This window comes from Lissotriton helveticus, chromosome 9 (assembly GCF_964261635.1).
Source record: "Lissotriton helveticus chromosome 9, aLisHel1.1, whole genome shotgun sequence".
Classification (NCBI taxonomy): Eukaryota; Metazoa; Chordata; class Amphibia; order Caudata; family Salamandridae; genus Lissotriton; species Lissotriton helveticus.
Window position 1 is genome coordinate 30,222,960 of NC_136070.1, and position 12,869 is coordinate 30,235,828.

General features: G+C 46.0%; 1 protein-coding gene across 3 annotated transcripts in view; it reads right to left on the bottom strand.

The window, feature by feature from the left end:
- The window catches only part of COCH (cochlin), a 288,645-nt gene that overhangs the window by 119,329 nt on the left and 156,447 nt on the right, over positions 1–12,869 (bottom strand). For all 3 annotated transcript variants that reach the window (XM_078659413.1, XM_078659414.1, XM_078659412.1), the window contains exon 7: positions 6,184–6,228. In XM_078659413.1, coding sequence (XP_078515539.1) covers positions 6,184–6,228 — 45 coding nt within the window. The remainder of the gene's footprint in view (positions 1–6,183; positions 6,229–12,869) is intronic.

The following is a 12,869-nucleotide window of genomic DNA, read 5'->3' on the forward strand; positions in this document are numbered from 1 at the left end:
CTGTAGCTCACTAACACGTCGTAAAGATGTAATGGCAATGAGAAAAGCCACTTTCCATGTTAAGAACTGAATCTCACCTGAATGTAGAGGCTCAAAGGGTGGGCCCATCAACCTGGTGAGGACCACATTGAGGTTCCACATAGGAGCTGGCGGGGTCCTGGGAGGGATAACCCGCTTCAACCCTTCGAGGAAGGCTTTAATGGCAGGCACCCTGAAAACAGAGAGATGCTGCCTGTTTTGGAGATAAGCCGCTATGGCGGATAAGTGTATCCGAATGGAAGCATATGCTAGATTGCATTTGTAAAGATGTAACAAATAGCAGATGATATTAGGAATGGATGCATCTAGCGGGTTGATCTTGTGTTCTGTACAGTAAATGACAAACCGCTTCCATTTCGCTGCATAGCAAGCTCTGGTAGTGGGCTTTCTTGCCTCCCGGATGATGTCCATGCATTCAGGAGGCAAGTTAAGGTAGCCAAACTCTAAGACCTCAGGAGCCAGATCGCCAGATTGAGCTGTTGCGGATCTGGATGCTGAATGTCGCCATGGTTCTGCGTCAGAAGCCTGGGTGTGAGGTGCAGCCTTTGATGCGGTACCACGGAGAGTTCTAGAAACGTGGTGTACCATGGTTGGCGTGCCCACGTTGGAGCAACCAGGATGAGTGTCATCGAGTGCTGCTTTAGCTTTCTTGCCACCAGCGGTATGAGAGGTGCTGGGGGAAAAGCGTACGCAAATCTGCCTGACCAGTTCATCCATATCGCATTGCCCTGCGACTGTGGGTGAGGGAACCTGGCGGCAAAGCTTCGGCATTTTGCGTTTTCCCTTGTGGCAAACAGGTCTATCTCTGGATGACCCCATTGCTGGAAGTACGGGCGGAGTACTGATGGGTGTAACTCCCACTCGTGCATCTGATGGCTGTATCTGCTGAGCAGATCCGCCATCTGATTGTCCTTGCCCGGGAGGTGTTCCGCCATGAGGAAGATGTTCCTCTGAATGGCCCACTTCCACATGCTCTGAGACAGATGAGACAACTGTGGAGAGTGCGTACCTCCCTGCTTTTGGATGTAGTACATGGCTGTCATGTTGTCCGTCCGGATCAACACGACTTTGTTGCACAGATGTACTTTGAAGGACTTGAGTGCCAAGAAGATTGCCATCAGTTCTAGGTAGTTGATGTGCATCTTCTTTTGTTGCGTCGTCCATAGTCCCTGCACCGTGTAGTGGAGCACATGAGCTCCCCACCCCTAGACAGATGCGTCCGTCGTCAGGGTAATCTGTGGCACAGGCTCTTGGAACGGTCGGCCCTTGCAAAGGTTGTGTGGAGTCCACCAATGCAGAGAGTTGTATGCCCGACCGGTCACCAACACTAGGTCTTTCAACTGTCCTTGAGCCTGAGTCCACTGATGTGCCAAGCATTCTTGGAGCGGACGCATATGCAACCTTGCGTGCGGGACTATGAAGATGCAGGAGGCCATCATGCCTATCAACTGCATGAACACTCTCGCTGGAAGGGAGTGTTGCGGCCTGAACTTTTGGATTAGCGACTGGATGTTGTCGATCCTCACTGAGTTTGGCTGAGCCGTGGCCGCTAGAGTATTTATCGTCGCGCCCAAATACTGCCGCACATGGGCTGGCTGAAGGTGCGACTTTGGATAGTTCAGTGAAAAACCCAGACTGTGAAGAAGGTGAATGGTGTGGGACATGTCGGCGGCGCACTGCTGGGCTGACTTTGCCTGAACCAGCCAGTCGTCCAGATAAGGATAGACATGGACGTTTTGTCTCCTGAGGTGCGCCGCCACTGTCGCCAGACATTTCGTGAACACTCTGGGGGCTGTGGTCACTCCGAAAGGAAGGACCTTGAATTGGTAATGCCTGTTCTGGATGGTGAACCTGAGGTATTTCCTGTGGGATGGATGGAGTGGGATGTGAAAGTAAGCATCCTTGAGATCCAAGGTTGCGAGGAAGTCTCCCTGATTTAGCAATGGAAGAACCTGCTGCAGTGTTAGCATGGGAAGTGTTCTGAGAGAATGTACTGGTTTAGGGGCCTTAGGTCCAGAATAGGTCTGAGGCATCCGTCCTTCTTCGGGATTAAGAAGTACAGGGAATAAACCCCTGTTCCTTCTTCCTCCACTGGCACAAGCTCTATTGCTCCTTTTTGCAGCATGGCAAGAACCTCCTGCTGCAATAAGTGCAAATGCTCTGTGGATATAGGACGTTGTCTTGGTGGTTTGTTGGGTGGAGTGGATGTCAGCTCCAAACAATAACCGAACTGGATACGTTTCCTGACCCACCTGTCTGTAGTGATGTTCTTCCAGACTGCCAGGAACTGCTGGAGTCTCCCCCCCGACAGGTGTTGTATGGTCGGGGGGCAGTGACAGGGAGTCACTGTTTGTTAGTAGCTGAGGAACGGGAGTTGTTGTTGCCCCTGCCTCTGCCCTTGGTGCTGTTGCCGCGGTATCCTCCTCTACTCTGCTTGGTGTAAGAGGATTGCGCCCCACCTTTGTTGAATTGTGTTTGTTGCGACATTTGGCCCCTGGAAACACCTCTATTGCCTGAGCGACGAAAAGTGTTCCCCCGAAACTGTTGGGACTGGAGTGCCCCCATGGACTTGGCAGTCTCGGTATCCTTTTTTATTTTTTTTCCAGGGTGGTATCCACCTCAGGACCAAATAATCTGTCAGGGTTTACCGGCTGATTAAGGATGGTAGTTTGTATTTCCGGTTAAACCCGGAGATTCTAAGCCATGCCTGACGTCTCAGCATTACACTTGTGTTAATCGCCCTAGCTGCAGTGTCCGCAACATTTAGTGCACATTTGATGGAAGCGTTCGAGATGAGCTTCCCCTCCTGGATAAGCATCTCCCCTGCCTCCTTACATTGATCTGGCAGATGCTGCAACAGGGTCTCTAGGGTGTCGTAGTGTGCCCTGTCGTATCTAGCCAATAGTGCTTGCGTGTTTGAGATACGCCAGATATTGGCGGCCTGAGCTGCTACTCTCTTTCCGGACGCCTCCAGCACTTTAGATTCTTTGTCTGGGGGAGGAGCTTCACCGGTGGTTTGTGAATTCGCCCTCTTGCGAGCATTAGAGACTACCAAAGAGTCCAAAGGCAACTGGCCCTTGATGTAGGTTGGGTCGCCAGGTGCCGGTCTGTATTTTTTTCAATTCTAGGGTTGACGACCCTTGAGCGTGTGGGTTTCTTAAAAATGTCCGCAGCATGCTTAAGGACCCCCTTCAACATTGGAAGAGTCTTAACAGTTTTTTCAGCAGTGGAGAAAGTGTCAAAGAGGAAGTCCACCTCCACAGGGTCAGCATGCATTTCAACGCCGTGGTTTTTAGCTGCCCTTTCAATCAAAGCATTAAAAGCCGCAGAATCCTCAGTGGGAGAGGTCTTGACATTGTACACCCGAGGGTCATGGACGGTGTGCTGATCCCCTTGGTCACCTGCCTCTACCCATGAGTCCTGTTGTTCATCAGGCTCTGTGTTGGCAGGAAAATTGTATTCCTCGTCCTGTTCCCCTGCATCCTCTCCATCAGAATAAATGGGTGAGGGTGTTGCAATCCTTGGAGTCTGAGGAACTATTGGTTCGACCAGCACTGGTGTCTCTGAAGCAGGCCTCTTGCGCTTTAGAGGTATTACATAGGACTCCAAAGGCTTCGATGCCGTGATTTTCCTCTTGTAAATCATAAGCTTCCCGGTGTCGGCATCGATGAAATGCTCCGACTGCTCTTCCAGTAAAGGAGGTCGATGCTCCAAGCCTCCAGGCTGGCGAGTGTGCTTTGGCACCACAGAGTCCTTGGGCACCGACCGCGGTGCGAAGGCCTTCGGTGCCACCTTCGGCGGCAGCGTGAAGAGTATCGGCGTCGAAGTCTTTGTCGTCGGGACAGCTTGCTTTGGGGTGGAAGGTGTCTTCGGTTCCGACGCAGAAGCCTTGTCCCTAATCCGCTTGAGGGAGTCCGAGACCTGCTTCGTAAAGGAAGCGGACGGTTTCGTCGACCCGACAGTGGACCTCGGGCCACCCCCGGGGAAGACCCGAGCGTCGTTGACTTCGGCGTTTCTGGTCGAGGCGTAGGAGCATCCTTCTCAGGGGCGCTACGATCTCTGTCCGTGGCCGTTGATGTCGACGCCGCCGGTTTCGGATCGGCGGCCTTGACTACTGGCGTCGGGGTCCCAGTCTTCGGCTGGACGGCTTTGCCTGGCTTCGGCTCGATGGCCTTTTTGGGCTTCGGCTCGACGACCTTGCTTGACTCTGATTCAACGGCCTTTTTCGTCCTCGGCTCGACGTTCGTGCTGGACTCCGAGTCGACGGCCTTTTTGGGTTTCGGCTCGACGACCTTGACCACTTTCGGCACCTTGACCGGGTCGATGGCTTTTTTCGGCTTCGATTGCCCCGATACCTCGGGAGTCGATGGCGTGGATGGGGGAGCAGACGTCTTCGGTTTCGATGGCGCTTCGACCATCTTTGTTTTTGTCGACACCGATGGTTTCAGTTTCGGTTTCGACAATGCCGGCTCCGCCGAAGTGTCCGTAGCCGGGCCGGAAGGCGGGGCTGTGGATGATGCTATAAGGTCTTGGGTAAGGCCATGTGGCGATCCCTCGACTTGAGCCTTTGTAATTGTTCGAATGGGGCATAGCTCTTCATCTGAGCTATCTTCCATGGCCCCATAGGCCTCGTCGTCGTCTCCTACCTCGTCGACGACTTCTACGTCTTGGCCTTCGACATCCGCTTCGTAGTCGCATTCGATGTCCACCGTTGGAGGTGAAATTTGCATCTGAACCTGTTGTCCGTCTGCTTCTTCGTCGTCGAAGATGTCCACCGGTACCGGAGCCGTGTGCCGGGCCTCGAGGCGCGCCACGCGCCGAAGCCGAATCGTCTTCTTCGAACGAAACCTGGAGCAGGCCATACAGCTTGCTTCGTCGTGGTCCGGCGACAGGCACTTGTTGCACACTGGATGGACGTCAATCTGTGGATAGTTCGATCCACACACGGGACATTTCTTGAACGGACTCCGTTCCATGCCGTCGAAAGTCTTGCTGCGTCGACTGGGCCTCGATCACCGGCGAGTCACACGACTCCCTGGATATCTGACTCTAAAGAGTCGGAACTGAACGTGGACCGAACGCAAACAATACCGACGGGTCGAAAAAAGGCCTTCTGGCCTCGAAAAAGTTTTATGTCGATTCCGACTGGAGATAACGAAATTACATCCGAACCCAATGGCGGAAAAAAACAATCTGAGGATGGAGTCGATGCCTATGCGCACTGTAGTCCAGGGGAGGAGCCACCTATCTCGTGATACTTCGAAGACTCTTCCAGGACAACAATGTGCAATCATCCGGACCCAACACTAGGCGGCGATCTATGCTATAGATATGAATTCAGCAGCCCACATGCCTCGAACATAATCATACTAGCGTCATTGAAGCCGAAGCTTAATTAAGCACAAGCTAAGTAGGAATGTCTACAGGACTAGTATGAAACTTTGGGTCGAAAATAAACAGGAAACAAATGGTGCATAAAACGTTGCAATACATTAAGCATTACAAATGTAAAATCACACTCCAAAAGGGGCCACGGTCCCAGCTTTTAAAAGGAAAGCAAGGAACTAGAGATAAGAAAGTGACAGTTTAGATGCAATCATTTCAGCTCTTTAAGTAGGAAGGTAAAAGAGTAGCAGCGTGAATGGGAAGCGGTAGCGAGTTCAAAACTTGGGTAGAAATAGACTGAGTAAATATACAATATTTATTGAAAAGAAGGGCCACAAGTAAAAAGATGTTGAAGAAACAAAGTGAACGAGAACCTCCCGAAATCTTCTCTTTCTTGGACAGGTGTGGAGCATGATTAGTGTGATTAGCATGCAAGTTTAAGGGTAGACTTGCCCTTCACAGGGAGTTAACACAATGTGTGCTATGCAAAAGTAAAGTGATAAATGAGAAGTATGGCTTGGAAAAGACCAAGATCAAAAGGTGTTCTTCAAATATTAAAGATGTCAACTGCTGAGGCTAAAAAATGTTATAAGTGAAAAACCAGTGTCAAACAATGCATTATATGTGCATAGAATATGGTTGTTAAATACTGTTTTTGTGTTTGAGTCCAATTTTGTCTTTGGAAATAATACTGATAGCCATAGCGGTCATTAGGAAAAATGTGTTTTTGTTCATGTTATGAATTAAATAGAAACTTGCCTTTGTTCCCCGTTTTCTTCTCAGGAGTTTTCTTTAGACGTCTACCTACAAACAAAACAGCAAAAAGACAACAATTTAGCAATATGGAGATCTTAGCACACTGTATTGATGTACCTCCTTCAGCACTAGTTGGGAATTATATGCAGAAGTAGAAACCCAGCTCCAAAATAATGGTGTCACCTCAAGATCTTTGAACGTGCTCGAGAGTGAACATTTCAGGCTGAGCTGTGACTTGCTTCCTACCCACAGGCCTCATCAATCACCCCAGGCGAGTCCCTGCATGTTCCCTTTCCAATGTACAAAGTGGGAGCACAGCATCTGCTCAACTGGGGGAACATTGTTGAGCTCGACCTCTTTCGCAATTAGATTTTTTCCAGAATTTGCTGTGCAGAAATGCTGAGGCTCAAATACAGCCAGGTCATACTGAAGGAGGACAGGTAATTCTAGGTCTCTCTTATGGGAGTATTCATAGAAATCAAAAACACGGAATTGTCCCGCCCATGTACGGGGATCCCAGAGCAGTTCTTTCAAAGTCCTATTCACTTCAACTTACTTCGTACTTCGGAAAGGCCAGGAAACATATGTGACACACATGTTAAATTCTGCAGTCTTAAAGAATAAGTTAATTACCTTCAGTAACGCTTTTTTCTGCTGGATACAGTACCTACTTGTGGATACCCCACCTTCTGAATATCCTCCATGCGCAGCATTCCATGGAAACCTTTCTCTCTACCGCTCCCACGTCGACAAGGGACGTCACAATACCACCCCCATCGGAGCCGTAAGACCTCCTCCATGTGCTGACATCAGTTTCCACCCATTTTTTCCATGCCTTCGAGGCGAAAGGGTGACCATTGCCTATGCCTAACATACATAGCACACGGCACAGACCAACACAATCTCATACATTTATAAATATAACAAAAAGCATTTCAAATGTATATGCAATAGTATAGCCATGAACTTCATGGCCTTCCTATTGGAAACGCCATAGATGAAATATAACCAAACTCATTTTCGTTATACGCAGACCGGCAACGGGGAGGCGGGTGAGGCAGTGAGGAATCCACAGGTAGATACTATATCCACCAGAAAAAGCGTTACATAAGGTAAGTAACTTATTCTTTTGATGGATACATCGACCTGTTGATTCCTCACAGTTTGAATAGGCTACCCAAGAAGTTGCGCACCCAGGAGTGGGTGCCTGTATTCCTCTTGCAAAAAAGAACAAACAAAGTGAGCATCCCTCCTCACTTTGTAATCTAGACAATAGTGCTTTGCAAAAGTGTGGAGGGAGGCCCAAGTTGCTGCTTTGCAAATGTCGACCACAGGAACACCTCTAGCCAACGCAGAAGCTGAATACTTACCTCTAGTAGAATGAGCTCTAATATCTTCAGGTGGCTCCTTCTTAGCCATGGCGTAGCAGGTCTTGATACATAGGATTATCCATCTGCACAAAGTCTTCTTATGAACTTTCATTTTGCCAACATATCCAACAAACAGCTAGTCATCCAATCTGAACTCACAAGTCCTATCTACATAGATGCTCACAGCCCTCTTAGGGTACAAAGAATTGAGTGTCTCCTCCCATTTGATGGATGCGGCTGAGGGTAAAAAGTAGGCAAACTAATAAGACTGTTCCAAATAGAACAAAGTGGTGACCACCTTTGGCAGGAAAGCAGCTCTGCTTCTAAGCATCAACTTATCCGCATGAAAGGTCATGAAAGGAAGCTTAATATTAAGAGCCTGTAGCTCATTCACCCGTCGAGCAGGGGTTATCACTATCAACAGGCAACTGTGTAAGGGTTCAAATGGAGAACACGTAAGATATTTAAGCACTAGATTACGATCCCACTGAGGAATAAATAATAGAGTTGGAGGAAACCTATTAGTGAGCCCTTAATGAACCATATAACTACAGGGGACTTAAAAAGGGACTGCCGATAGGGCAGACAAACACACCTTAACCATTGCAACCACGCAACCTTGCTTCGCCAGGGAGAGTTCAAAACTCAAAACATCTGACAAATGGGCCTTTTAAGGGTCAATTGACTTCTCTCCACGCCATGTCACAAATTTTGCCCATCTGCCAGCACAGACTGTCTTGGTGGAGTGTCTTCTGGCAAATAAAATAACATCCACCACATCAGATGGGAAAGAGAAAGAACTCAGGTTGCCCTGTTCAATATCCTGGCATGAAGGTGAAAGCCCTGGAGGTGGGGGTGTAGAATCTGCCCCTGCACATGTGAGAGGAGATCTGCCCTGAGGGAGACGGAGCGGAGGCCAAAACTGATAGGTAAAGAAGGTCTAACTCCCACGCCCTTCATGGTTAATCCAGGGCTAATAATTTGACTTGGCCTCTATGCAACAATCTTTCCTCTTGAGACCAAAGACCTTTGATCCCCACATCTCCCTATGAGCTCCCCACCATAGAGTGGAGGCTCCATGTCCACAAAATGATTCATTTTAAAGCCATGGTCCTGGCTTTTAAGGCTCACCATGGTTTAGGAGCTGGGTACATCACGAAGAGAGTCCAATTTTACCATCCACACCGTGCACTCAGGTCTGCAGCACTGCAACTGGCTCGGACCCCCAGATACCTTCGGGCACGTATCGGGGGTCGCTCCTTCCAGGTGCAAGCAGTAAAATTGTGGAACAATCTACCAGTGGATCTAAGATTAACTCAGGATCTCCTGGCGTTCAGGAAATCTCTAAAAACGTGGTTGTTTGAGCTGTAAACACCAGAGCTTGGCTTCCCCACCTGGCTTAACCTTCATCCTGCTTCAGCGCCGGGACACTCAATTGAGTAGCTGTGTGCTCTACAAATAATCACTTAACATAACATAACATCCACTATTACTGTGGCTACGGGAGATGGAGGGAGAAATGGCTTCCCTTTAGACAGATTATCGGACACACCCTAGTGGGATCTGTAGCATATGTAGATCATTACTAGGTAGAATAGATGACCAGGGACATTCTAGAATTGTTATTACTTGGGTGAGATAGTGGGAGGTTGGTGGAATGTGTGTCATTAACTGTTTGACCTGTGACTTGAGAAGACTGATTAAACTCTCCTGTCAACTTCAACTTTGTGTTTGGATTTGATTACCACCCTGCCACTTTCCCTACACTGGCGACGAGGGGGCACTGGACTTCAGCACTCTTGAAGATCTCATCGTTTTTGGATTTCATCACTTACAAGGTATTTTTACTCGACTGTTTTATCGAGCAGTGGTGTATGGTGAACTCTATTTATTTATGGGAACTTAACTCGACTGTTTAATCGAGCAGTGGCGTGTGGTGGAATTTCCTTAAGTTGTGCAGGTGTAAGTCGACAGCAAAATCAAGCTGTTTCAATTGTGCACACATTTATAGAAGCTTCGTTTCAAAGAGCGATTGCGCAAGTCTGATTTAACAGTTTTCTGCTGTTTATTTTCATATTCGTCTTTTTGGACAAGAAAGGAGGTCCATTTACGAAGACAACTTGTGTGCATTTACGAAGACAACTTGTGTGCATCTTTCAAAAACGTACTGGAAACTCACCCACATCCTGTGTACCGGTAATTTGTTTCCAGCAACGTTCCTTCGCATCGGGAGCGGCATTTGTAGAACCTCCGTGTTGGCCTGTGTGATGTATCGTGTGACATCAGCACGTTTGTGACGTCAGCGCGTTTTCGCGTCAGCGTCAAATCGGCCATTTTGTTGACTATTTGTTACTTAGCAACCAATCTCGGCCGAACTTTCCCGCAGACTTCTTCCTGGAGCAAGGATTTCAGCACGCAAGTGTTTTAAATCTTTTGAATTCATACAGAAGTTGGGAACTATTACTTCTAGGCTGCGCAAGGACTTTATGAAACATATGTATAAGAGTGGATTTTTACCAAATATCCATTTACTTCACTTTAAGTGACAATGGTGAAATGTGTTTTAAATGTGTATTATTTCAGTATGCTGTAAGTAAATATTGTAGGCTCATTGTTACATTTAGGTATTGAATAAGTATAACTTTATTTGTGTTCCATCCACAATGTCAGGTATTGTGCCTCCTCCTTCGTTCTTAAGTCTCTGGTGAACCTCCCATGTCATGGGAGGTATGGGAACCTATGTTCTTAGCTTATGTGGAGGTCATTGAGGGTGATGATTGTGAGCCAGAAAGGAAACTTTCTCTTTTAAAACACTGTCTAGGTGGATTTGGTCCTAAAGAGTTTAAAACTCTTCCTCCTCTTATTAATCCTGGTAGAATCAACGTATACCAATATGCCTCTAATCAATTGAACATCCGTTTTGGTAAAAAGAAAAACATAGTTATGGAAAGATTTATCTTTTATTCTCGTAAACAGAAAGAAGATGAATCTATTGAAGATTATGTTTCTGCGTTAAGGTCTCTTGCAGCTACTTGTGGGTTTGAACACATTAATTACGACCAGGTATTGAGAGACCAAATTTTGATGCGCACCAACAGTAAGAAAGTACAAGAAAAATGATGGTCCACTTCTGATCTACCTTTAAATGCAGCCATTGATATTGCTAAGTCTGTTGAGCATTCGGAGAAATTCGTAAAAGAGATCATTGGTAATGAGAAAAATGATGTATTTAATGTGAACAAAGAAAACAAGGAAAGTAGTAAACAGAAGAATACTTTTATTCAAAGGAATGATAAGAATGTGAATAAGAAAATAGAGAAGCGTAATTACACAGTTTTTTGTTTCAGATGTGGCAGCAACTCGCATTTGGCCAATCATAAACATCGCCCAGTAATAGATAAGGTTTGTGCTAAGTGTAACAAAAAGGGACACTATACTAAATGTTGGTTTACCTTAATTTCACATAAAATCTATGAGGAAAATTGGCCTGGGAGGCGTCTCTTACCTCCGGACGTGTCTCCTGGTGGATACACTGGTCATAAAATTGATATTATAGGGTTTTTTCTAGCCAAGTTAGAATTTTGCAACAACTTTGCATCAAGCAAGGTTTATGTAGCAAAATCGGGGAAGTCTCTTTTAGGTTGGCCACAGCAATTTGACTTGGGGATCAAACTTGACCCTAGAGCTGATCCTCCAGTATTTTCAATTGATCCTCCGACACAAAACAGTAGTGTGTTGGTTGAAAAATGAATTTCCTGGAGTTTTCAGTGGGAAGTTAGGTAAATACATTGGGTTTGAACATGTCATTAGACTCAATGAAAACTCTGTTCCAATTCGACACAGAGTGAGGAATGTTCCTATTTCTTACCGAGGTAGGTTAAAGGATATGCTCAATAACCTATGTAAACAAGGTATTATAGAACCAATCGAGTCATCGCCATGGGTTTCTCCAATTGTCATTTCGGTGAAATCGAATGGCGAACTCAGATTGTGCATTGATTTACGCAGTCTAAATCGTTCCATTTGGGTAGATGCTCATCCTTTACCAAATTTACACGAAATGGTATCAACTTTGGCGAATGCAAAAGTATTTTCATGCATTGACTTAGCTAGTGCATACCACCAGGTGGTTTTGTCAGAAGATTCTAAGAACATGACCGCTTTTATCACTCCTGAGGGACTTTATAGGTACTGTCGCATGCCGTTTGGTCTTGCAAGCGCGGCTTCTGTTTTCCAAAGATTGATGAGAGATACGTTGGAGGGTTTAGATGGGTCAGTCGCTTTTCAGGACGACATTTTGGTATATGGAAAGGATGATGTGGAACATGATCATAATCTACATTGTGTTATTGCTGCATTAGCCAAAAAGGGTCTTACACTCAGGTTGGATAAATGCAATATAAAGGCAAGGGAAGTAGAATACCTTGGACACACAATTAGTGGTGATGGTATTAGACCCAAGGATAAACACATCAAGAGCATTGTAAATGCTCCACTACCGTCATCTAAAGAACAACTAATTCTATGCTTTTGTCTTACAGGACATCTCCAAACAGTGTCACTTTGACTAGTCCTTTTGAGCTTTTAAGGGGGAGGAAACCTAGTACCAATCTTGTGCCATGGTGGTTAAAAAAAAAGTTTCTAATGATGAGAAATGTTGCGTTGACTATGAATTAGTTAAAAAGAGAGTTGAGGATTATAAAAAAAATGAAGTTAAATATGGACAACAAGAGGTTTTCCAAGTAGACAAAAAATTGTGATTGGCGATTTTGTACGAGTAAAAAAAAAATTCTAATGTTTTAAAGGGGTCACAACGTTGGGCAGATCCTAAAGAGGTTATTAAGGTATTCAACAATGCGGTCAGGATTGAAGGGGGTAGTGTGTGGAATTTCAATAGAGTTTCGTTATGTAAAGAGCATCCCAACAAATGTAAAGAGCATTCCACCAAAGATTCCTGTAAGATTATTGAAAAAACAAATGTACAAGTTAGTTCTTTTCCCAGTTTTTCAAATAGTTATGGAAATGGTCAAAGGGAGAAAAGAAAATGTCAGATTCCAGCTAGGTTCAAGGATTTTGCTATGTAAAAAAAAAAAAAAAAAAAAATAAGGGGGAAGATGTGTTGCATATGTAGATCATTACTAGGTGGAATAGATGACCAGGGACATTCTAGAATTGTTATTACTTGGGTGAGGTAGTGGGAGGTTGGTGGAATGTGTGTCATTAACTGTTTGACCTGTGACTTGAGAAGACTGATTAAACTCTCCTGTCAACTTCAACTTTGTGTTTGGATTTGATTACCACCCTGCCACTTTCCCTACA